Source organism: Haliotis asinina, chromosome 11 (genome assembly GCF_037392515.1).
Source record: "Haliotis asinina isolate JCU_RB_2024 chromosome 11, JCU_Hal_asi_v2, whole genome shotgun sequence".
NCBI classification, from domain to species: Eukaryota; Metazoa; Mollusca; class Gastropoda; order Lepetellida; family Haliotidae; genus Haliotis; species Haliotis asinina.
Genome location: NC_090290.1, coordinates 23,485,590 through 23,513,143, shown reverse-complemented (window position 1 = coordinate 23,513,143; position 27,554 = coordinate 23,485,590). Strand labels below are relative to the sequence as shown.

At 37.9% G+C, this 27,554-nt stretch overlaps 1 protein-coding gene across 1 annotated transcript; it reads right to left on the bottom strand.

Moving 5' to 3' along the window:
- Window positions 1-563: 563 nt before the first annotated feature.
- Window positions 564-26,075, bottom strand: LOC137255928 (ferroportin-like). Its single transcript, XM_067793528.1, has 8 exons — window positions 25,874-26,075; window positions 12,503-12,570; window positions 11,686-11,845; window positions 11,208-11,450; window positions 10,454-10,669; window positions 6,246-6,632; window positions 5,552-6,055; window positions 564-4,707 (listed from the first exon to the last, which is right to left on the bottom strand). Exons 1-8 carry the CDS (start codon window positions 25,875-25,877, stop codon window positions 4,403-4,405), a joined length of 1,887 nt encoding a protein of 628 aa, XP_067649629.1. The 5' UTR covers window positions 25,878-26,075; the 3' UTR covers window positions 564-4,402.
- Window positions 26,076-27,554: the final 1,479 nt, after the last annotated feature.

The window sequence follows — 27,554 nt, the reverse complement described above, 5'->3', positions numbered from 1 at the left end:
TCAGGTGTAGGCGCTGCTTTAATTCAGTAACCTTGAATGGTTTTAGTCATTGCATCTATCTCGTAAATCAAACCAACGTTTCTGATCAAACACTTCAACCACCAGGTGAGGAACTTTAAGGATGTACATTGAAATGAAGGGCACTTAAACTGAAGTTGGTACATGTTTGAGCCCTTTACTATAATTCTTTTTGAAAGGGAAAACAAAGGAACAATTCTGAAATATCACAGATCATAACTGATGTGATGTACCAAGGAACAAAACTCCACCTTCAAAAGCTGCATAACATAACATAACATGTTTCATGTACAGCATGTTGCACTAGAGTAGCAGCTCAAGTTTCATGCTTGGATTGGCCTTGAATCCTTGATGAAGGGATTCTGGTGGAACCAAGGGAAGCAACTCATTAAGATGCTGTCTACGAAAGTATTGGGCACTGAGGCCATTCATAGGTAGACACAAGAGAGTTTAGCTTAACAATGACAAGTGAATACTTTTTAGATTGCACACTACACAAAGTATAGAGTTGCGAGTTCCTGTAGATGAACAACAAGAATATACACTTACCATATAAAAATATTTTATTTCCATATAAAACCATCACATAATGTGCACAGCCACATCAGAAGTAGGTCTATATTATAGTATATACATATGCATCATTGATATTCCTGGACCATCTAAAGCATTCCATACATTCTATTGAGACATGGCACTGAGCTTCACTTAAAATCTGGACTGAATGACATGAGGCTAAAGATAAACATCCAGTCAATTTCCTTGTATTTTCATGATTTGATTAGACACACTTGAGCCATATAAGTTGAAAAAAAAACCAACAGAACCCATAATTATCCTTAAAGGCACAATGTCAATATTTTGGTCTAGATTATATATACTGGGACATATGTACTTACTTTAGCTTGTTATTGATGCAATAGAAGAGTTATGATCCATTACAACTTGCCTGAAATCGATAATTGAAACTTACAGGCGAACAGCTTCTGAAAAGAGAACACTTGCCACATTTGGAATGTAAACAATTACTCTGTACATCAGAACTGTCACACATTGTGTTTGCCGACCTTGTTTCAATCACAAACTGTGCATATGATACTATTAATGAGTGTTCCAAGGGACATAACTCTAAGGTGTTCAATATTCAGCTGGTAGAGGGCATGAGAACCGATTTAGTTGTGGGAATGAATTATATGGTTGCTTCAAACTAGGATGACAGTGACAAAACGTACATGAAGGGACATAGCTCGGAGCTGAAACCCTAAGAGAAGTACATTATTTTTTTTTAAGAGAAATGTCTTTAATTTTATGAACTGGGGCAATCTAGACTTGCAAAACCATTCCAGGTCTACATTTTTAAATCGATGGTGGCATACTAAGGATTTCAAAGAAGCAACCATATCACCTGTACACAAATTGAAACTAAAGAGCAGGAGATTCTGTGTAAAGGTAATCATGAGTGAGAGAGTGAGTTTCATTTTATGCCGCAATATCACGGCAGGGGACACCAGAAATGGGCTTCTCACATTGTACCCGTGTGGGGAATCGAACCTGAGTTTTCGGCGTGACAAACGAATACTTTAAACACTAGGCTACCCCACCGCCCCTGGTAAATATGAAGGATGGAGATGATGACATCATATCCAAAAAAAACCTCAAATGACAAATGGGTCACGGATATTTAACAAAAGAAGACATAATGCACTGTAAAATCCAGGATGAACAAATAATAATATTTTGAGCACTAATTTCAATTTTACCATACATTCACTTTCAATGATTTAAAGAGTAAAAATTAAATTTAAGTATTACAATTGAAAGCACAGTTGGTTATATGCACCTTTACTGTCACTGGTTTAAGTAAAGCCCTTTCAAAGAGAAACAAAACATTCCGTGACAGAAATGATTTAACACTGGTATGTACAAAACATTAAACAACATGGTATTACGACTAAATTAATATGTAGCAATATTCCACAAAAACATATTAGTATATCCACCAAACCAAGATAACTGCATATTAAAATGTCTACAAACTTTAATATGAAAACACAAAGTGATGTTACCTGTTAATAACTATACATTCACTTCTATTGAGCAAAATGTGGATACATTCCAAACATTAAACACTCTTTAGTATATTCTGACCGACCAGAAGGCAATAGGAAGGACTGGAGTAAACCAGATGTCTATGATTTCCCTATAATCACAGGTGCCAATAAGCCAAGAAACGTAATCAAGTGAAACCTACAGGTAAACTCATATAAGATGATCCACGACCTGACAAATGACCCCAATTTGCATACTTGGGAACGCCCCCAAAGAACGATCCACTTGAAACAAGAGGGAGACAGGTTGTCTGATAAATATCAAGAAGTTCATTTTCCCTGTGCGTTTCACGCATTAATTGTTATAGCACACTCGATTTGGGAATAGGTACAATCGCAACGAATTGAATCAACACAATATACTGAGCAAATATGTTTAGGACCGCCGATCAATTTAACGAAGCAAATGACATTTTCCTGGGGTATTTTTTAACAAAATTGTTGAAAATCTAAAATGCTTGTCAATGCCCCAATCATCTACTTGTCTTCGTCTTAACTAAGGGTTAGAATGGAATATCAGTATCTTATGCCTGAAATTGCAGTCTTATCATTCGATTGACTATTTGCCCATTTTCCTAACTTGGACATTTTTCACTACAACTGCAATCTGTTAGACAGTATTGAGACAGGTTTAAAAAAGTAGCGAGGCAGGTTTTAATCAGTAGTGGTGTTGATTTCATGTCACGGTTAGCATGTATTGCATGTGCATAATCGTCAAACTACCTGTAGCAGCCAATTCGTTGTACCGCCTCTCTTGTAACAAATGCGTTTAGTGCGCAGGATAATCTAATATGTGTCTAGCAGTAGATTGTAGGCTTCTGATGGGCCAAAGAGGGAACTATGTAAGCCAGTAAGCACCTCAGACCACAGGGACTCCTATCTGAATGATGACTGTGTGATGGTAGGATCTAAGTTCATCTAACACTTGAAAACATCAATGTCTTTGGTGTAAAAACATATCATTATACACATACTATTTTTTTTATATTTTATTACAGGATATTTATATAGTGCACATATCCATGCATCTAGTGCTTGCTCAAGGAGTTGGTATATGGTTGTTTAACTTCTTGTTTAATTGTTCAGTTGACAACAAACACAAGCCACACAAATCTCATATACACTCCTGGTTATGTGACTGAGTGAACATGGGAAGATAAGAGTAGGAGAGTGGGATACTCATAAGAATTAAAAAAAAGTAAATCTGGTAGAGAGCCTGAGAATGAAAACTTTTGATATTAAGTAAATGAGCAAGTTGGAATGTGTGAATGAGCATGTGAGAGTTAGAGAGAGGGAAAATGAGATAAGAGTTAAAAGAAAATAAGTTCAGTTAGAGAGCTTACTGTTTTCGATAGTGACGGCTGGGAGGGGAGGGGGGGAGCAAATACATCATGAAAACCAAAGGTTAGAGGGAAGTGCATCTCTGGGAAAAATCTTTCCGTTGAGGATGCATGCACACAGACCAATCTGCCCCTGTACAGTAGGCATGCCATGTGAGCAAAGTTCATGTCATGCCGGAATGTCACAGTACAGCAGGCTGCCCAAAGCACTGAATGCTTGACAGTGTCACATGTGTCAAGAATACGACACTGTTTAGGTGTTGACAAACTGACTGGAAAGTCAGTGTTTTATACGTAAATTCTTTTCAATGACAGTTTAGCTTCTAATAGAAGGCAACAAAGGAATGACCAAGCTGTGCCTTGCTGGAGTCAGTGTAATGTGTCTGAGTGGGGAATCAAGTATTACCTACATCGTAACTCCCGGTCCAGATTTCTACACGCATCCACACACACAAACACAAACTGCTTATACTTGCTTATTGCTGCAGTGAAATAATTATAAATGCAATTTTAATCCATTGTCCATCCATCGCTCTATAAGTACATGTAGTACCTGTCTTATTCCTATTGCCTCGTATAATCAGTCTATTTGTACAAACAGTACACATTATAATTGCTCCCAAATACACCAAATGATATAATCAAATGGATACATGGCCTGTGCTTCTTGGATGAATCATGTTTTACTTCAAGAATCAGTAAGTTAGAGCTGATAACTCCCTTACTTTAACCTGAGTTTAAAAAAAATGAAACCACAGATTTTATTTGACCCTGACCTTGATCTTGACCTACAATGGTGAGATAATATTGAGGTCAAAGTGCTTTTCTTCTTGAACACAATATGTCAAAAACATTCTCTGATTCTCTGATTCAAACACACAGTAAGCGCTAACGCTGACATCACTTTTTCAGGACCTGGGTACAAGTGAGGCAACTTTAAGCTGCAGCTGCCTGATTGTCCTCCTCTGTTGTGCCACACTTTTTGTGGAATGGTAGAAGATGTCCACGTGCCTGTCTGGAGTAAGACGCATAAAGAGCGAAGCCAAGACATATGAAAGCAAATGATACAATCACCAAGTAACCAAACACAGGTGTTTGTGGAAGTACAACAACAAGAATGAACTTGAGCACATCCATGAACTTGTTGAGAGAGTTCTGAACACCATTCACCTTTCCACGCTCATGTTCTTTCACTCGTTCCAGGAATAGCTGTGTGATAGTGAGATCTGCCACCCACAATCCTGAAACAGAAAACTGTAAAGTGAGTGAGTGAATGACTTTACCTTTATGCCACACTAAGCAAATATTCCATCTATTTGGTGATGGTCTGTAAATAAGCGAGTCTGGACCAGACAATCCAGAGATCAACAGCAGAAGCATTGATCTGAAGTGGGAACCAATGACATGTGTCAACCAAGTCAGCGAGTCTGACCACCCAATCCTGTTAGTCGCCTTTTACGACAAGTATAGTTGCCCTTTATGGTAAGCATGGGTTGCTGACGGCTTATTCTACCCCAGACCTTCACGGGTCAGTGAACTGTAGAGGATAGTTTCTGATTAATATTACAACTAAATAGCCCAAAAATGGAATCAGTAGAGAGAGAGAGATAAAATGTGTGAGGAAGGCCTTGGGTTCAACAAGGAAGTCCATGAAAGAGAACTTAAATTAACTTCCTGAGAATGATCATGTTCTCAAGACGAACAGATAGAGCTGTGATGATACATCATAGTGATGATCATCATAATACTTTAATGGACGATAAATATATTGATACTTTTTTTCGCATTATGATACGTACCGTTGACCTAAAAATTGTTAATGTTCATTAGAAATTGATGGTAATATCAAAATTTACATTGTAACTTGATATAAAAATATACATTTTTAAAAGCCTATCGTGATGTATATCAAATTGAATCGTATCGTTCCAAGACATCGCAATGTGTATCATATTGTGAATTTTCTGTATCATCACACCTCTGCAAACAGAGCTGCACTGCCATTAGTGGAAGAATGGTGTTGACCAGACACAAGGGTGGAAGCTGTAGATGAATACTAGTTCAGGCTGGAGTATTAAAACTTACCAAATCTAGCAGTGATGATTCCCGCCATAAGTAGGCCAATGGAGAGATAGGACTCAGGACCGGTGTTCTCCACACAGTCTAGAACACCAGGTGTTGTGTTGTTGCCTGGATTGACAGACATGGGCATAGCAGTCACCCCTGGAGTCTTCATTCCTGCCGCAGCTGTTGAGATATACGAGGAGTTGAAAGACACAGCAAGTGTAGATGCTGTGGCCAACGAGTTGTTGACAGACATTGCCTGGGGGGAGCAAGTGGTCTGATTGCTTGAAGGATGGTCCTCAAAGAAGTAATATGGGTTGAAAGGGCTGCCTGGCATCCACACCGACACGACACACATCGTCAAACAGGTGATCTGTGCACATAGGGCGAACAGTCCAGTCCTCTCCAGGCCTACACATCTCCGTAATGCTGGGTAAGCCAGGGTGCCTATTATGCCTATTACAGCAGCGCCTCCCATGAAGCCTCCAAGGACTGATTCGGATATTCCTTGAGAGTAAGCATAGCCTGCAATAAAAGAGTGAGTCAATGTTTGGTTTTTATCAGTTTTGGCAGATTCAAACAGTATCTCAAAAACATAAGTGATAACAAAGTGATAACATGTATGACAAGCAGGGGTTGCTGAAGATTCTAATCCAGATCTTGTTCGGGCATTCAAACCCAGTTTCTGGCACAACTTCTAGTCTGACTGTCTTACCTGTGGTGATATTATCGAAGCCTAGAACAGTCATGTACAGACAGGCCAATCCAAGTCCAGCATTGGCGACATCATACGTCATGTATGTTCGCCACCCTTTGTATAGGACTACAAAACTTGAAAACATTTTCCGCAGACAATTTCCACAGCAGGACGATGGTTCTTCTTTTTCTTTCTCAGGAACTTCTTCTAATTCTTTTGACTTATCACTGGTTTCAGGATTTTCAGGCGATGCTTTTGGTTGGTCATCTTCAACAGCATCTGGTACACTATGTCCAGAGTTGTCTCCCCTGCTAGGCGTTTGATCATCAGTGTCATCTGGAGGCAGATCAGTGTTCGCCTCATTTGCAACAGGAACTTCCTCTTCTGGGGAAACTACTTTCGCTTCTGGAATGGACAAAATATTGGTTTCCTATGATAAGGCCATGTTTTTGAGAATGGATACTGTTACAAATACATGAGAGAGCATTTTCTGTGAATTATATTATTGATTAAGTGCTAATTATTACTGGGTCACAATGTTTCTAGTTCTGAGTGATAATTAGTATGGGTCACATTTCGTATCATAAATGTTCAGTGCTTTTCGTACTTTAGCAGCAAGCTTTAAAGGGGTACTGATGCGGAGCAATTTTCATGGACTGGTTTAAACTTTTGTTATTGTTTTTCACCCGTAAAGTACCCGGATGATATCCCAGAATTCGTGACTGGTTTGTGACCTCTGCTACGCAGACCATATGCGCCATTGATAGTTTAAGGATCCACTAAGGGGAAGTCATTTTTACTTCATTACAAATGTATTATGAAAACAAATGAAACACTCTGAAGGTTAATCATCTGCAAGTGGTAGAAATGGTAAAAATATATTAGGATGGAAAAGTAACGAAGCCAATTTACGTCTCTATATTTTGTCTCATAACCTAATTAGTTTATTGTCATATTTGTATGATTTTGAAAATTAATAAAAGAACACACAGTCTGCTTATAGTTGTCGTAAATTTTTAATATGACTGTAACATTTAAACATTGTATGGACTTGTCAATGTGGATCCTATTTCACGCACATACACGATCTAGTGTGTTTTCTGTCATATAGATTCTGCTGAATGCTTCAACAAATAAATTAAAACAAAATTAAAATAATGAATGTAAAACAGACTAATTTTATAGCAACAGTGTCAGGCTACTACCTTGTTCAGGAGTGTATCCATCAATATCCACATGAAAGAACGATATTCCAAGCTGGTAAATAATCCTGCTCTTTGTCGTGTTTCTTACAACAGTCTAATTTGCGAAAAAGTAACACATCGTCTTTCACACTGGTGAAAACCTGATAAACCTCTCATTGGTCACCCAAGATAGCACACCTGATTGTATGATGTCCACTATTCTAAGTAATTTAGTTAACCAATAATGAGCAATCAATCATTTAACGCAATGGTGGTTAATTCTTTGCAGGGAGGAGGTTGTTTTTTCACTCGCACTTTACGACAAGGTGCAGTCAGTATAGATTAGTACATCTACAAACACTGCCTTTTGACAAATCCGCTGTAGAAGATAAAAGTAATTAATCAATCAGTGTGTTATCGGTTAATCCTTTGATCGATGTTTGTTTTTGCAACTCAGCTGATAAACCCTCTTGCATCACTTACATGCACATATTACATAACATACAATACACTTGCTACTACAGACCTTAATTTATAATGTTGAGTATTTACTCCAGACAGGAGAAATGCCACATGGGAACCTTTGTTGAGTAACCTGTGTGGTGTTACTACTAATTATACCTGTTATAAATTCCTTAACTGACCACCAAGAGAATGATGACAAATAACACGTGTAAATTTACACCATCAAAAGCGAGTTACAGCAAGGAAGATGTAATCTTTGTATCACATGCAGCCTGAAAACACTTATGGGCCGAAACTGTTTTGAGGATACCAACGGAACTTCATTACATAAGAAATACATACAGGCATTTGCTGTGTACTTGGGTAAATAGGTGTAATCAGTTTTTTTACGTAAGAAAAATTTCAGATTTCTCTACCAATGGCAAAGTCATTGTTTTTAGTTTACGAATTCAAATAAATCAACTGTGTGTTTTTATTATCATAGATAATAAACAAGGGTAGCTACCATAGCTACCAAATTTTATGTATGATATTATTTGCTATCACAGCTGGGGGAACACTCAAAACTGTCTGAATATAATGCTTTGCAATTTTTCGGACCGATCCTAATGGCTTCCTACGTGCCTGTAGACATCATATTTTCACATAACATGATTCAATATCGAGGTGAAAAACAGAAATAGGATCAAATTGGATCAGTCACTATACCATCCAAGCATCCGAAAAAAACTACACTGTTGGAATATTTTGTTACAATCAGACAAGGAATACCATGGATATTTTTAAATAATGGCATATGATGGGCATCTGGCCTACTGGCTGTTTAGGTGAAGAAATTCTGCTAAGGTGGACCAGAGCCCAGTCTCTTTGTCATTCACGGTCGAGGGAGCAGGCGCTGATCAATTTGCAGTTTGGTTTTGTAATTAGACCATTGGCGAGAAACATTATTCGCCCTGCATCAGTGCCCTTTTAAGGTAGCGCTTTAGCATTACCTCCCTTTGAGTATGTGTTTTGATTAGTTGTGTGTACTTCCAGGAGACTACAAGTAAATTCTACAGTAATGGCGATGGTGGCACATGTGCTTGAATAATCAAGAATCAGTGACTGCGTATATAATGGCTGGTAATTGTGTTGATAACACGGACAAACATATGGATTTACTGGAGTACATCAGCCTGCCTCTCTATCAATGCTTGACCTACAAAACCACTGCCTGACTGCTCGCCAAGTTACATTCTGCATAACTGTTTCTCACTCTCAATCTCAAACCAAGACTTTGGTGAGTTGACATTATATTTGTGACCCATTACTTTAGATTTGACTCATTTGCATTGCATATGAATCCTCTGTTGTGCATCTTTGTATCATGCTCCTGTTTGCTTAATACATCATGCTGAAAATTTTAGACTTATCAGTGTTATATTTTGCTGGCTCTGAGGGGAAGACATAACATTTGTCAGATTTGGATCTGGCAGATTATTCACCGTAACAATACATAAATTGTGAATCAAAAGGAATGTAAAAATATGACTGCTAAAGGAACCATTAGATGTTTTCAGTATTTCTAGACTGAATGCTACCTTCATTATTTCAGCTATTACGAGAAATACATTAGAAGTTCATGGTTAAGATTTTCTTAACTCCAACATGAACATAGAACCCATACCCCTACTGCCAAATCCAGTGGGGTTTTCATGGGGTTACCGTTAGAACACCCCCCTTTTGAAAATGGCTCATGATCAATATTGAAGAGTTTGAGTTGTTGTTGCGTTGGTGGAGGCAATGGTGTGTGGGTGCGTGTCTGCGTTTGTTTTCGAACCCCCTGAACCCCTTCCTTCCAAAATTTATGGATCTGCCCATTTGATTCATTCAGAACACAGATGTCAGACTATCTTCTGATCTTTCATTTGTATGCCCTTTGAGCAAGCATTTGGTGTTACTTGGTTTAAAGTATGTGTAGTGTTCATTGGAAAATTCTCAGGAATCAAGTGGTGTGTGCCAGATGTCTCCAAAAGTGACAAAGAGTTTGGGATGGTCACAGTCCTCTTTGTATAACACTATTTACCAAGGGTAGACTTTGGATTCAGTTGTTGTATAGTTCAGTTCAGTCCACTATTAGAGTCATAATAGGTCTGATAATACATCAAGCATCTTGATTTGTCAATTTTTATCCCCCGCCACGTGTTTAGCTCCGTCCGTCCGTCCGTCCATACATTCATACGGATTGGAATATCTAGATTGTTTCCAGTGAGATATTTCAAGAACTGTTCTCTGGATTTGCTTCATATTCAACACCAAGCTTTATCTAGGGAAGGTGCAGGCCCCAGTCTATTTTGGTGACCTTCAGTTAATTGTCAAGGTCACAATGACACTTTGAAGATTTCAGCTTGTAAGCTGCATGTTAAGCTTGTCAACGAGATATCTCAAGAACCATTCACTGGATTTTCTTCACATTCAACACCAAGCTTTATCTAGGGAAGGTGCAGTGCCTAGTCATTTTGGTGACCTTCAGTATGGTCAAAACTTAAAGCATCTTCATTTACAAAAAGTAACTTCCTGAAATAAAGCAGGACTTACTGTCACTTTTCGTCCAGTATTTCTTCTTGCGCAGAGAAGGCACCGTGTTGTAGACCTTCCATATGAGGTAGTATTCCAGGAACACTGTAACAACATTCCAGCCACCAATGAACACAGCACCAATCCTCATCTCCGTGAAATACATTATCTGGCCAGTTGCAATTGGAGCCAAAATCTTTGTTGCAAGGTCAATTCTTCTCAACGTAGCAGTCATTTCTGTGAATGAGAAATACCATATAGATTGAACACACAATCTTGGAGAATAAGTTTGAAATAATTAGGATCAATAGATGTCTATCAAGCAGAGGTATGTTTGTTGTATAATGTAGGGTTTTCTTAGTGGTCCATTATTTCACATTCTGTGTGAAAAAAAACAGGATTAGGGACTTTCTGTGGTGGTGTCCTCAAATCTTCATGTAGAGAAGTAGAGAATCATCTCAAAAGAGCAAACAATCTCAAGTTAATGAGACTGTTGTATGAACAGACTGATGAGCATGTGTTAGATGATTACTTAAAACTGACAAACTGATCCTCATACAGCTAAGGGACATAATTCATGAGATGATTCCAACACTATTCAATGCATATTTCTCAGAGTTATTGCAGATATATGTGCTGGTACATAAACCACAGACTTTTCGATCTGAAGTTTTGTGCCTTGTCCATTGGACCAAAGAGATTAGCACTGTCCGCAAGCTAAAGATGTAGTCTATGGGATGACTCCACACCCTCATATTACATTCTGACTACCTACTTGCTAGCATGTCTTTATCCTTGCCACAGATCTCAACCACCCAGTCTCTCTCCACAGCGATCATCCGAGCTACACTAGCCAGGTTGGCCAAGATGGCCAAGATGATAATCACCGCTGACGCCAGCTTCTGCAGCCACCCGTCCCACATGGTCATAAAGTTCTCGTGATAAGTGAGGTTCACGTACACGACCCCCGCACACAGGGCAACAAACAGATTCTGCAGCACCAGGGACAGTTGTGCAGCTGGAATAGAGAGACAGATTAATGCAGCTTGGAATAATAGTTTGGTTAAATGTGAAGCCCATAATGATTCACTGCCTGGGATGATAAAAAGTTTTATCATTTACACAGGATGAGCTGAGTTGTGGAACATATTCTGACTATGGTGAACCCGACATCTGAGTTATGGTGTATTGTCTACCTAATGTGTACCTCACCTTTGAGACGTAGTGTATTTTCTGTCAAAGAAAAATCGCACCTTTGAGTCGTGGTGTGTTGTCTACCCAGTCTCCTATCAGGGCTCCCATTAAGAGAACGGAAAGTCCTGAAGCCAACCCATACGATGCAGTCAGTTGAAGGGATTCTGGGGAAATCTTGATCAGGAATAGACCAACACCAAAGGCCCACATACGATCTCCCTGGAACAATGCCAGCCAACTGTATAAAACTAAGGTACTACTTGAACATTAAATGCAAGTTGACATGGTTTTTATATTCAGTTTGAAGACCCTAATGTAACAAAACATAATGTCCACTAAGCCCCCAAACAACCTCTGTGATACAACTTACCAGAAATGATGCTTGCATATGAGCTCCCTGAAATAGTGCCATCATCCGATCTTCCTGAACCAATGATGTATACACTGTCCTGCTACAATACTTGAATACAGTGTCCCTGCTACAATGCCCATATACGTCGCTGATAAAACGCCTGTATACAATGTCCCTGATACAATGTCCATATACAATGTCCCGGATAAAATGCCTGTATACAATGTCCCTGCTACAATGTCCATATAAAATGTCCCTGCTACAATGCTTGAATACAGTGTCCCTGCTACAATGTCCATATAAAATGTCCCTGCTACAATGCTTGAATACAGTGTCCCTGCTACAATGCCCACATACAATGTCCCTGCTACAATGCTTGAATACAGTGTCCCTGCTACAATGTCCATGTGCAATGTCCCTGCTACAGTGCCCAAAGGACTTCGAACAACAAATGTACATTTGCATTGGCAAGATGATATTTTGTTTAGGTGATGTAAGAAATGCAACAGAAATGCCTCACTCACCCATGCTGACAGGAAATGGCTGCAGTACACCAGGAAGTTGGTTCCGGTCACAAAGTCCTTGCAGCTACCTGTAACACATGAAAACAATATGTCATGGAAGTATCATACATAAACATTAGGGACAAAGTATTCAACATTCAGAGAAGTTTTTGTTTGTAAATTGTTAAACACTGCACGCAGCAATATTCCAGCTATATATTGACGGTCTGTCAAAAAACAAGCCTGGACCAGACAATCCAGTGATCAGAAAGTTAGATACTTTATGGATAACAACTTCTGTATTACATATGATGCGACGTTTTGGTATGGATCCTAATACCGTTGTCAGGGAAGCATGTCACTCTTGCTTGACAATGGCACAACGATCAATGTCACTCTTGCAGTTCCACTGGGGGAGGAAACTGTTTAGGGATAAACTGGGGGAAGTGTCCGTAAAATCAATAATTTGTGCAACAGAATAACAGGACTCATACCAGCAATCACTGGAGTGACTCTGTACAGAATAGGAGCAAATAAAAATAAGAACAGACAAATTTGACCAATTCTAATGCTTCGACGACTTGTTTAGTTATATTATTCTTTTAAATCATGCAAGGTTATGTCTGGTCTAACAAACATGTTCATCATATTAACTGCTTATTATTATTAATGATTATTTATGGTGAAACCTGCATAATTTTCTGGGTCATTTTCTGCATCATTTTCTGCGCCATTTTTTGTATCATTTTCTGTATTATTTTCTGCATCTATTTCTGTAATCTTCTGCTCAGTTTCTCCATTCAAATTTCCAACTTATGAATTATTTTGTGGGCTAGTAACTTTCAGGCACAGCTAGCCTGAGTGACTAGCAAAATTTGGAAACTGTTTTACAAGTGTTTTTATTAACCACTTAATAAATAGTGAGGAAAGGCTCGGGTATCTCCATGAACACCATACTTTGCTACATTTTATTCAACAAAGCAACAATATTGTACTTCAAATATGTCACCATTTTTGTGGGAGTGTGAATTTTTTTCTGACAAAAACACAGACAGGTCATATTATATCAGAACAAGCTTCTCAAAAATTGAAGCATGTTTATCAGCGTGATCATTTCAGTAAAAGCACTTAACAATCACATACTACATTTGAGTGAGGTGAGTTTTATGCAGCACTCAGCAATATTCCAGCTATATGATGGCAGTCTGTAAATAATTGAGTCTGATGATGATGTGTCAACAAAGTCAGCAAGCCTCAGACCACCCAGACCCGTTAGTTGTCTCTTACGACAAGCATAGTCGCCTCTTATTCCAAGCACAGGTTGCTGAAGGCCTATTCTACCCCAACCTTCACGGATCACATATTACATTTGCAGAAGGCCCTGCTATTTGTTTGATCGGCATTCTAGAATTTGGTGACTCAAAAATGAAACATACAACTTTATGGATGACAATTTCTTATTTACTGCATAGAGAGACATTTCAGTGTAGGTTCTTACATTGTTATCAAGCCAAAAGTGAATCAACCCTATCTACAAACTTGCTGAGTTGTTTAACTGATAACTTCAGAACAGGTTTTACAACATCTGAATAACATCCATACGGACTGAGTTTGCACTGAGACATATTTAACTTGCATTGTGCATTGAGACTATAAGAGAAAGAAATGTGTTAAATATCTAACTTGTCTAATACCCTACACAAACCTTAATTGTATTCTCCATTACGTTGGTCTTAAACCGATTTACAGTAACATGTTAAAAACGAAGGATTTTCATTAACAACTGTGAGTGTCTTTTGTACTTTTAAACCCGCGAACAATGAGCTAAGCATGAAACCATGTGCTTTTTCACAGTATTATTGTGTTTTATTTAAGTTAAACACTGTTTCCGTGATATTGTGAATGTCTAGCATCCTTAAACATCAGAGAGGGCTGCTTCAACATGTGATCTGCTTGTTCAGCAAATAAACCGTTTGTTCAGCGTCAATTCCAAGCATTATCCTCGACTTGTGTCAATAAACAAGCCGCTTCAGAGGAGATAAACAACAAAAAGACAACTGTAGGTTAACAAGTGAAGACACATTGGTCTCACAATCCACAATGAAGATGCACAGGTTAAGGTTACTAACGAGAAAACGACAGGTGTTAATGTGCGAATAAGAATGATTTCAAACAGAAGGAAGGTCAGACAAGGTTTTCTCTGAATAAACTTGCATTTGTTGCACTGAGCATGAAATGTGTTAAAATACTTCGGAAGTTAACAGTTCACAAGATGATTTTCATTTATATAAACAGATTTTTTAAATAATTGAATCTTTCCATGATTTCAATTTATTATTAGTGGTCACTAGAATCAAATAGTTACGAATATTTTAACAGGGAGTTTTTATGTGGAATTAGCTTGTTGTTCATCTTAAAGAGATATGCAAAATGAAATATTTCCACTTGCATTATTTTGCCACAGTACCCTGCAGCACAGTCATTCTGCCTTAAGAGGCACTGTTTGCAAGATATTGCCTTTTTGGCTTTAAAGAAGATAGTGCTTAAATGTTTCAACTGAACATTTACATGTGTTTTTCATGTTAATTTCTTAATATTAAACACAAAGGCATTCATGAATAAATATTCATATTAATATACCACAAAAAAAATCAAGTTTGCCTCACAATTACTTTGCAGCCTATCAGTTAACTTTAACACTTTATTTTCTACATTCTCTATGAAGGCTGCTCTAGGTTGCCACTAAATAGACTGGTGTTTTAATGCAATGGATAGGATGTGTAGCAAGTGAAGTGAAATTACATAACAGGTGTTTGCCACTAACATGGCAGTGTCCCTTGTCGCTAATGGAGAATGAAATATTTATAACATATTCATTACTCTTTACTATTTGCTCATACACAAGATGCGTGAAATGACTGGTGTCTGGATAATCACCCAATGTAGGCTGTCAAGAAAACTGAAGACATAATTTGGTTGCAATGTTTTATGGAATATTGTGTTAACATAAGTTCGAAAAGTGGACAAAGTGTTGTGGTCATATTGAAAATAAGACCAAGGTCACCCAAATTGGCCAGTGTTTGCACAATCCCCAAATGTAAACTAACCAAATGTAGGCTGTCACCAAATTTGAAGACATCAAATATACTAGTTCATGAGATATGTTAAGGAGTGTGAAAAGTGTTCAACGTATCATAATGACCTTGAAAATAAGGATAGCTCACTGATCTCTGCGTAATCCCCCAATGAAGGCTGTCATCAAATTTGAAGATTTTGGGTACAATAGTTCATGAGATATCACATTAACAAGAATCTGAAAAGTGGCCAAAGTGGCCTGGTGACCTTGAAAATAAGCTCAAGGTAACCAAAAAAGCCTAGTGTCTGCATTATCCCCCAATGTACGCTGTCACCAAATTTGAAGATACTGGGTAGAATAATTCATGAGATATCACATCAACAAGAATCTGAGTGGCCAAAGTGTTGTGGTGACCTTGAAAATAAGGTCAAGGTCACCAAAACATACCTGCCTGCTCACTGATTTATTATCCTGATATATGATGAATATCTTCATGATAAATATCTTCATAATCATATCTAAATTTAAACCAGACCATCGGGCAGGCGAATTTAAGAATATGGCAGTCCTGTTTAAACTAACCTGTCCCAGCTATTTCAAATGCTGCATTATTACTTTTGGAAAGAAATGGGTCGGTTGAAATTTTTAAGTAATTGTGGAAGCATGCACCTGAACCATACACAATACTGTCTGTATTGATTCCAAAAGACAGCTGGGTTGAAATGGTATACTGCGGTATTAGTAGAACTGCAGTATTTGGTCCTCTTTTGGTCATTTTAAAAACCTTTTATGACCTTTCTAATATGTCAAGAAGTTGAATCATGGTAGAAGTTGAATCTATGTACTTGTAGACAGCCACCATTTTTTAATGTCATCTACTTAGATTTATAAGTCAGCAAGACTTCAGTACCTGGGTTCCTTCTACAGTTGTTTCAAATAAAAATAATTATCCAGTCATCTTATACCTTCTGTAAATGCGTACATTATATAACCATATCATTTGCACAAAAGATGTATAAAATCCTCACTGGCTTTATCCAAATACAACTGGCAGAATATGTTAGACTTCAGTATAAATTCAAAAAATGATCTGAACAAAAATAAATATATAATAATAACATGTCTATCTTCTACATGCACTAGTGTGTTGTGTTTGGGTGTTTGACTCCAGCATGGTGCTGAATAAGTTTCAGCACCCTTTTTTTTCACTGTTTTTGTACTGCACCGCTCCAAATTTTTGAAATTTTCACTGAACACACCTTTGATGCCTGAAGTCATACGTCAGATCTACAATAACACAGGAGTGTCTGAACAACATTCTGCTACTGCATGTCCACACATCCATTACTGATGAAATATCTCAAGGGGATGTTGCCTGGGAGTTCATTTCTTCCAATGACAGAAGATGCAACTACTCTGGACTTTTCTCATGTGCGCTGATGATTTCACAAGATACACTAGTCTGTATGAACAGTCAATATAGTTAAAGCAAAAACACATGAGTTAACTGAATAATGTAACGCATTTGCTATTAATTTAACTTTCAAGATAACTTGTCTGTCCTTTCATATATTCTCCCTCCCCAGCACCCTCCCCCCTCCCCAAACCTCCACCCCACCATGGTTATCAATTTCATAATCTTGTCCTATCCCACCCCACAACTTTTAAACTGTTGCAATGCAATTGATGATCATACCTGGTGATTTGACAAATCTGCAGTAATTTTTGACATGCTTGTGAGGATCACTTCCAATTTGCTATCCAGTTGTTATGTATTGTGTTCATTTATTCAATTTATTTATATAATTCATATAATGACAGTTTTGATCATTCATAATAAAAAAAATGAGTGATTCAGTTAAGATTTAACATCACATCAGCAAAATTTCAGCCATATCGTGCCTCAAACTAACAATGATTATGATTAAGTTTTAACATGTTATTAAACAAAATAAGGTTTAGTTTGGCTCTAGTTTTCATTTTTCTGCATTGTGATCATATCTCATATATAAGGAACTGAAACAGGCCTTGTACCACAATATGTACTGTACCATGGTGAGAGTGTACTGTTTCACCCCTAAAAGACAGCATGTTTTTTTTCATATCTTGTTTATCCTCATTTCACCTTTCACTTTAACTTACAGGAAGCATTTTCAGTACCCATTTAGTGGTTGGATTCAGCGCCACATAAAAATTCATTATTATTACTATATGACACCAATAATGGAAACTGAACCCAGTCATCAGCATGACAAGCCTTGACCACAGAGCCACTTTACAGCCTTTCTTCCTCAACGAACATGGTAATTAAACCAGTCTGAGTTTCATATGAAAGGCATAGGTTTAAGTTCATCATGTGCAACTTAAATAGTATTCACGTAAACTTTTATGTACACTGTCTTCTACATCTATATATACAATAATAATAATTACAGTACCTACTTCTTGTACATATATATGACCAATTAAACAACATATCAAAATACAAGAGAACACTTTGAACACTATTATTGTGAAACTAGTTCATACTTGAAGTATCTATCACACTAAACATCTTCGGTCTATCATTGCTGTATTCAAGCTCTTAACTAACTGGGTATCAGATAAAACATAGCAGAGATGGTAAGTGACATCACTCCAAAACAAAGCTATGTTGGTGAAAGGATCCAAATCCACATTAGGGATTGGGGTAATTTTTCAACATGGGTAGTATGTACGCCTTATTATTTCAATATTAGAGTAGTAGAAAAAGTTAAGACTAAAGAGTACATTTAGAGTGCTGAATGGAATTTAACGTTGTGTAAGTAATCTTGTGCTTCGTTTCCTATATTCCCCATAGCATTGCTACTCATATGGCAACAAGTCAGTAAACAATAATGCAACACTTTTTGAGATAAATACACCTGTAAATGATTCTAAGGACGTACACCATTACTGTGGTGCATATCTGCTACGTTTTCTCATTGTTTTCCTACCATATTGTGCATATATTTTATCTGTACATACACCGATATGGCCCTTATTTGGAGCCCTGACACATCATTAAAGAAATAACACCATGCATTAGGGATGATGATATATGCTAAAAAACAACCTGTTCCAAGATCACGAATCCAACTTGAGCAGTCCATGTGGACATTCATGTCACTATTAAGTTCATTAGTAACAATGTTAATTTCCTTATAAGCCGCTTCCCTATATGTTTACTTCAAATTCACACTTGCACCAGTTAGTGAGTATAGTTTTATGTCTCTTTTAGCAAAATCCCAGCAATATTATTGCAGGAACAACAGAAATGGGCTTCACACAGATGGGCTTTTAGTGTGAGAAGAAAACACTGTAACCAGTAGGCTTCCCAACCGCCCCTACTTTTGTGGACTGGTAAAAACAAAACCCTTAAATTTGTGCAGCTCAATATTATAACCTTACAAGACATATATATGTCTTCATGAACTTGGAAGAGAAAATACAACATATTATTATTTTCATTATAGTTGATTTATCCAGAGTATGAGACTGACTTAGGTTAAGATGACCTTTTCCAGAGTCTTTGCATTTACTCCACCCAAAGATTCAGATATACATTAACACAAGTAAACCTGAAACCCTTTTATCATCTTTTCCATTTTGGGATTCTGAATTGCAATCACTGCTACTCTGAACAGCCAATCTGAATAAGATACCTGATGCGCAACCTTAATGAGAAGTTGAACTATTTGATGCCCAAACCTCAGTTAAACAAATATCAAAACTTAAGTACATGTGGAAAATAGAGCCTCATACATTTTGAAATAACTTAAATTCATCTTGTTAATATAGTAGCAAATCTATTTAATTCCTCAAACTTTAAAACTTCATAACTCACGTGCATGCTTTTCAACTTTTCGACAACACAAAACTGTGTCTTGGTCCGAAATATCCAAGCCCTGACTCCTTACAACTCCATCATCAGTTTCCTTGCCAAGCACAATCCCAGAAGTATCCTCTAATGGTTCAACATTTTGACTTGCAGAAACTCCAGCAGGTGGTGCAGAATTCAAACAAACCACCTCAATTACAGCAGAACTAGAAGCATCATCATCATCATCATCATAATAAACAGGATTATCAAATCCATTGTCTGACTTATTTCCCTGACTTGTGTCACAAGGACGAACACCATCAGTGTGTTGCATCGACATGGTTGTCTGAAGCTGAAGGGATTGTGGCTCTTGGATCTAAAGCAAACGATGACAAGTTTGACATGTCCCAAATCCCAAGGCTTACAGACGATGTGACAAAATGATTGGATGTGTATTTGGGAGGGTCAGGACAAGGGGCTGCCTGGGAACATAATTAAATTAACTTAGGAACAGTTAATATTCTGTTGTTAACACTTATTTTCTGGTCAACACCACTTTAGAAACTGGTAATTACCACTTTTGAAACCAATAACTGCTACATCGTTTCTGGTAATTACAAGTTTCAGATGTGGTTACTATCAATTTTAGATCAAAAAGAAAAAAACAACAAAATCATTTTGACCCCTCTGGCCTTTTTGTACAAGATTTCTCGACCCACAGACGATGTGACAAAATGACAGGACGTGTATCTGGGAGGGTGAGGATGGAGTATGTGACTGTCGGCATATTTGAATCAATTTAAAAACACTTTAAGCTAATGACTTCATCACATTTGAAAACTTAATTTTAGTGGGTTTTTCTTTTCTTTTTCTGTGAATATATGCCTTCGAAATATTGCATATTCATATTTCCTTGTTAACATGCTTAGGATCTACTCATACAGCAACAAAACATACATTAACAGGATCAATGATCAGTGGTTTTACATAATGTTCTCAACTCCCTGGGCAGTGTACAGCATAATACATTTTCAATTTCATCCTATTAAATACCAAATGATTGTAACTGAATACATGTTGGAAATAACAAATAACACTGAAAACAAAATAAACACTTGCCAAAGTGTAATATGCCCATGAGTTCCATCTTAATCCTTGGAGGTAGACAGAAGTGGTGTAACAAGTCAGTAAATGAGTGAGTAGAGTTTTGTGCCACTAATAAGAAAATTTTAGAAACATCATGGTGGGAGTCTCTAGAAATGGGCTTCACTCATTGTACACACGTGGGGAATCAAACCAGGGTCTCCTGATTGATAAGTAAAAGCTTTAACCACTAGACTAGCCTGCCACACTGGCAACACGACCATTATTATGAAAATGATAAATGCCATGATTCATTTATCTGAAAAGGAAAAAAATCTGACAAACACAAATAACATAAAATCTTTTTTAGCACCCATTCAATTTACTGTTCATCTATCTCACTCTGCACAGGACAGTTTATCATGGGCGTGGCTGGAAATGCCATTTTGAATGATGACATAGTTCATCGGCATAATAATCCCATTTACTTTTAAAAGGACACCCAACAAGATAGGAGATTCAGCTCCTGAGGAAATCTGGACTTCCTTCATTGCAGAACGGGTTAATAAGGAGGAAAAATGAGTGCAAGACTGACTTGTTTACATGTATAGATGATGTTTACTTAATTATTAAAAACTTAAATGAAATGTTACAACTCTTGTGATGCTTAAATGTTTACTCGATTATCAAACTGAATGGGCAAGCTTATTTTCACAAAGCACATTTTAATTATCTTTGCACTCTCAAAAAATACACATCTATTCCTGGATTGACAAACAGCACTTATTTTATTTCTGAACTTGTTATCTGGCTTTTCATTTTCATCATAAAAAATGATGTTCAGAATGTACTGATTATATTTAACATTTTGGATAACTTCAGTCAATAGATCCACAAATCCAATGTTGAGTGAGTTACAGTTTATTGCTGTATCAGCAGTATTTCAGCAATATAGCTAAAAAAATCTCAAGACAACAAAAACACTTGTGCCTGGACTGACATTTAGTCTCTCAAGAGTTAATTTTGATTGACATAAATAACTCCTCTTACATTGAAATGGAACTTAATTGAGATGGGAGATTTGAACCAGAGGAAATATAGATTTGCTTCATTTGGGGCTTAGTAGTACAGTAAGGTCTGGGCAGATGGGACAATAATGTGAGACAGACTACGCTTCTACCACCAAACTTTGTTATTCATTGAGCCTTATCAACATGTGTTAGTCTTCAACAAACACTGACACAGGGTACCAAGGAGACGCTAACCCTCTCTCAGATATCATAAATATTCGACTGATCACCAGTCAGACAAATGGACATAAACCTTGCTGCTGTACGTATTTTTACATCAAATTATTCTTCTTTACCTCTGCTGTTAGGAAATACGGTCATAATTCAGACACAATAAACCTGAGCTTCATATCAGTTTTATTTGGAAGGGCAAGCAATGTCAAGTAAGATACAGTAATAGGTCAAAGAAAGCAGGTCCATAAATTATGTTATCAGTACTTATAACCAAGAATCATGGGTGATTTTATATCACACAAATGGGGTATGTGCTCGTGTATCAGGTCATGCATACTGATGGCAGACATGCACAAGACTGAGACCTATGACACCGTATCATTTCTTTCTTCAGTAAGACAACAAAAGATACTGCTTTTGTGCGGTCATTATTAAATACGAATGCACTGCCTTTCAGATAGCAGAGTGAGTGAGTGAGTGAGTGAGTGAGTGAGTGAGTGAGTGAGTGAGTGAGTGAGTGAGTGAGTGAGTCTCACATTGTCTAGTAGTAGTAACTGAGGTGTGAGGTTACACAGCAGATGGCTGCAGGTTTCAAAACTTCAGTGAGAGAGGATAATTTTACACCCCGCTCAGCCATATTCCAGTCATATGCCTCACATGCATAACTTCAGAGATACAAGGGAAGTTTAGAAACACAAGATGGAATGCTTCATGTGCTTCACCACACAGAATACAGGGTGCCAATATTCATTCTGAAAACAAACCTGGCCACACTTGGCAAACTAGAATAAATGAATATTCACAGTATGCTTTAGTAATTTCTTTCCATTTTAATGCATCTGTACACAACACTAAATGTTATTTGGTAATGATGTTTCATTTTTTAAATAAACAAACAACTTTCCTGTAGCTCCAAGGTACACAGGTAGAGAGCCTCAACAAATGTGTCCAAACATAAGCAGAGCCAAATTCCTATTGCCCCGAGTTTCAAGGAGAATGTCATATAGTCACATGGCCCAGCTCGGTCAGTGTTTGAACAGCCACACAAGGCGGACGACTCTCAGACAAGATGCTCACAGTACAGAGTTCTGGATTTTTTAATCCATCATCTATTGCATGTTGTTTGATTCTAACATATGCCTGCATTTCAAAAGATATTTAGATCGGAAATGAGGTAAGTAAAGTCGAGATTCTGTCACGGGTAATGTAATATTCTTGTATGTGGGAATGAGTCTTTCAGAGCACTGTAGATAATATTGTGCATGGGTTGATATTATTTTGCAAAAAGGTATGAAATGAGGTATGAGTTCAAAGTCACATGTGATTCTTTAGTGAATGGGTAAATATTGAGAATTTTGCCTGGTTAGCAGCTTTACAGCAATATCACTTCAGTCAATGGTACGTAAACAGTTTTCATGCTAGGTGAACCACTGGCATACAGAAAGAGAGTTATTTCACACCAGAGGATCATAATGTACAAGTTTGGCAAAGGCAACATATCAACAGCGAGTCAGCGAGTTTAGTTTTATGCTGCACACAGCAATATCAGTGGTCTGTAAATAATCGAGTCTGAACCAGGCAAGCCAGTGATCAACAGCATGACCATCAACCTATGCAATTAGGATACAATGACATGTGTCAACCAAGTCAGCGGGCTTGACCATCCAATCCTGTCAGTTTCCATATGACAAGACTGGGTTACTGAAGATCAGTTCTAATCTGGATCTTCATGGGATTCATGTCAACAGGGGGCGGTGGGGTAGAGTAGTGGTTAAGGTGTTCGCTCATCACGCCAAAGACCCGGGTTCGATGTGTGAAGCCCATTTTCTGGTGTCCCCCGCCGTGATATTGCTGGAATATTGCTACAAGCGGCGTAAAACTTAACTCACACACTCACTCATGTCAACAGTGATTTTATAAGCTTCATGCTACAAAAGTCGGAAACTGGACTAATATTTCTCTGAAATTCTCATAGGAATGATACTTGGTAAGATGCCGTCATTTAAAGTATTGTGTCTTATAAGATAGACACTCTTAACAATTGAACTCAATGTGAAATGAGGATGAATTTAATGCTAGCCTTGCTTGAACTCAATACTGAATGAAGATCAGTCAATGGATGTTTTGTAACTCTCAGTGAAGGAGGTAGTTGGGTTTTACAACACTATTAAAAATAATCCAGCATTATCATGGCACGGAACACCAGAAATCCTGAGTCAACCCAGACCTTTGACAAAATGAAGGAATGCTTTAACCACTAGCCTACCCCACCAGGAGAAGCAAGTCAAGTAAGTCAAATAGTACATCAAGGACACAAGTCTCATATAGGGCTAACTTGTTCTTTTTATGTCATTTTAAATGAACATAGTTCTTTTTACGCATATAACCTAGAATCATTATCATTGAAACAAATACAATTATTGTTTCATAGACTTGGGCAATTCTAGCTTAATGATTTTGATGGAAAGTGTTTATTTATTAAGGTTTTTGTTTTCCACAGTGTTTGAGATTTCAGGAGAAGAAAGCTCAAGAAGCAGCAAGAGGTTGATGTTTACCTCTTTGGTGAAACCAGCAAGTGTTAGCATTATGCGGACACAGTGAATCTGGGACACAAGCCCCAGTGAATATATTTGCATGAATAATGTCTACAGAAAACATAAGCAAAGCACATTTACAAATTTGAATGTAAAGTTATTAATATTAACTACCTATTTAATAATATCATATCATTTATTACCTGTTCAAATATTGCTCACATGTTCTGAAGTATTTTCATGTCTCAGCTAATCATTCAGGCCTGAACTAATGAAAACATTCTGTCTACAAACCTATGACCTGCTGATCCTCTTACAACTAAGGTAAACAACTGTGCATTGCAAAATTATTAGCTCACTTTGTTGTCAAAGAACGAGGAGTGAATAATCAATAAATCACCTAATTTATCCCTAGGAAAGGCTTGAGACAGTGCAAGGCACACAATGACAGGATGAAACAAACTGACAACACTTCTTTGAGTGTCTGCTTGAAGTCATATTCAAAGTGAGTTAAAAGTTTTCTTAACAGGAGGCACTGCTGACACAGACAAATGATACAAGGAAAAACAAATTCCCAAACATTCTCTGTAATGCATCATGACGAATGAAGTCTGTTATCCTGGCTTTATCCCTCAGCAAGTCATATTCAATCAGAAAGGCCTTTAATATTTACATCTCAAATTATGTGGGCATCTGGTTACCCTGGAGTAAGTAAGATAGTCGTAGTGGGTGAGTTTAGTTTTGCACCACACTCGGCAATATTCCAGCTATATGGCAGCAGTCTGTAAATTATCGGGTCTGGACCAGACAATACAATGATCAGCAGCATGAGCATCGATCTGCGCATTTGGGATCCAATGACGTGTCAATCAAGGCAGCGAGCCTAACCACTCGATCCTGTTTAGTTGCCTTGTACAAAATGCATAATCCACTTTGGCTACTCTGGACTCATCAGATGAATGCTGGTGTTACCTGTCCTAAAGAAATGAACAACAGCTTCCTTCATCAGCTCCCATCACACTAGTTCACAGAATCTAGTTGAAAAACACAGTCTTACACAGTCAAGTAGTACCAGAATAGGTGAAAGGTGATGTACAACAGATAGCTGTCTCACTATTTGACTCACCACACAAATTCATATATTAGACAAAATAAAAACACACAGAATGTGTTTGGCTGTTTAACCAAACCTGTTGCCAAATGTTGTGACACATCACACGTATTGTAGGTATACATACTGATTATCATCTGTGCAAGGTGTAAAAATATTTGTGTATGCAAATGATGAAACATAAAAACTCTGTTTGACATAATTTGTTGTATCTAGCAAACTGTGTTAGCAGGTACCCTTATTTATTATGCATTTTGTCGAGTTGGTGTCTTATTCGGCCTCATAGATGTGGTGGGACAATGGTGTCAAAGTTAAAAAAAACCGTCGTCACCGATACGACATTTAGCCACCAGCTCTTGATAATAAAATAATCAGCAGCAAATATGCTTGCATGTAGGGCGCAGCCATAGGCGATCTGAATTTGCATGTCTGCATGAGTATGCATCTGTTAGACGCCGCGGGGTCGTGTTTGGTGTGTTTTGAGGTGCATCTACCGTACTTACCCATAATTTATGCTTCAAAAATGAGTCAGTAGTCGAAGATATTATGCAAACAAAACGTGCAGTTTGGTCAAGTGTCAAACAATAACACCAGTCTGAACTGGCACCAAGAAAACAAGCGATTTGTTTACCATTATATCTAGGTCAATAAAACCTAACTTAGCTAAGTACACCTTTTATTCCTTTCTGCCAACAGAGGGCACTTGTCACCGAAACCAGAACTGGGAATGAATATTAGAGTGGTCTCCCTTCTACCCACATGCATGCTCCACCCCAGGGCATGCCACACAGCGATCCAGTGTCTGCTCTAGATTGTACCCTTGGTAACATACTGAGCTGAATTATTTGTTTACAGACAATCACATCATGGTTACTGTTATGCACTCGTGATGATAACAGAGCGAGCATTTGATTAACACGAAAACTGGTTGTTTGTGTATTATCATGTGCACTTAATTTTAGAATCCCGAATTATTTCAATTTGTAAGTTTCAGTAATATTTTAGATTCCATTACCAAATGTATATCTTTATATGCATATAATATGCATTCTAACAGGTAGTCTAAAATAGTCTAGAGGTTAGATGTACATCTGCAATTACAAGTGAAATTACAAACTCGCACCTTGCTAAAAATGACGAAGGTAATGCCACATGTATGGAACCAGTTTTCATTTTCTTTAAGGTACTATTGGGAAGATTCTGCTTTACATTTGTAGTTATTTAGGGGGTCTTGTACCCGTTCTCTCGGAGTACGGGTGCTGTTGTCTCTACAGGGCAGTTGAAAAATTTTGAGAGCCCGTCAGTGGCATTGCACGGTCACCCCACTGAGGCCACATGGTGATCTTGCTGTGAATGCGCAAGTTTTCAGTTAACAAATATCGCACGACACCTACACGATCACCATCGTCAGTGGAGAGGCCTACACGATCTCCGCTCAGCCAAGGCACGGGTTCTGTACGATGTCTGTGCAACAGCTGTGCACCTCCATGTAGGTTTGCCTCGGCCTCCCCTCAAGGAAATCGCCCGACGCCCGTGGACAACGTAAACACAAACGTCACAGACTACTTCATCATACGGTGCCTGGAATTTCGGAGCTCTTTTAGTGCTAAGATAGTCGAAAGTAAATGTTAATGTAAGGCACTTACGACTATCTTATACCTGTGAATATAGGTATTCAGCAACCCATGCTTGCCACAAAGGGGGACCAACGGGATCGGGTGGTCAGTCTCGCTGCATGACTTGGTTGACACGTCATCGGTTCCCAGTTGCACAGATCGATGCTCATGCTGTGGATGTGTCTGGCCCCGACTCGCTTATTTACAGACCGCCGCCATATATAGCTAGGATATTGTTTAGTGCGGCATAAAACTAAACTCACTCACTACGACGTAGCACTAAGAGAACTTCGAAAATCATATTACTCATCATTCGTTTTCCATATGAAATAAACAAAAAGGTAAGTTTACCTGATTTGTAGCACATTAAATTATCACCAGCATTAGGGCAAAATATCAAAACGGTTCACTTACCTTACAAGACCAACTCTGCGCTTGCATTGAACTCCATATCCATATTTTCATCCTGCTCTTCATTTTCTTTATTTTCATTTTCAACGATTTTAAAGTATTCATTGGGTATTTTGGGGTCAAGTACACGGCGGATAAACGTAAAGGGATCATCGTA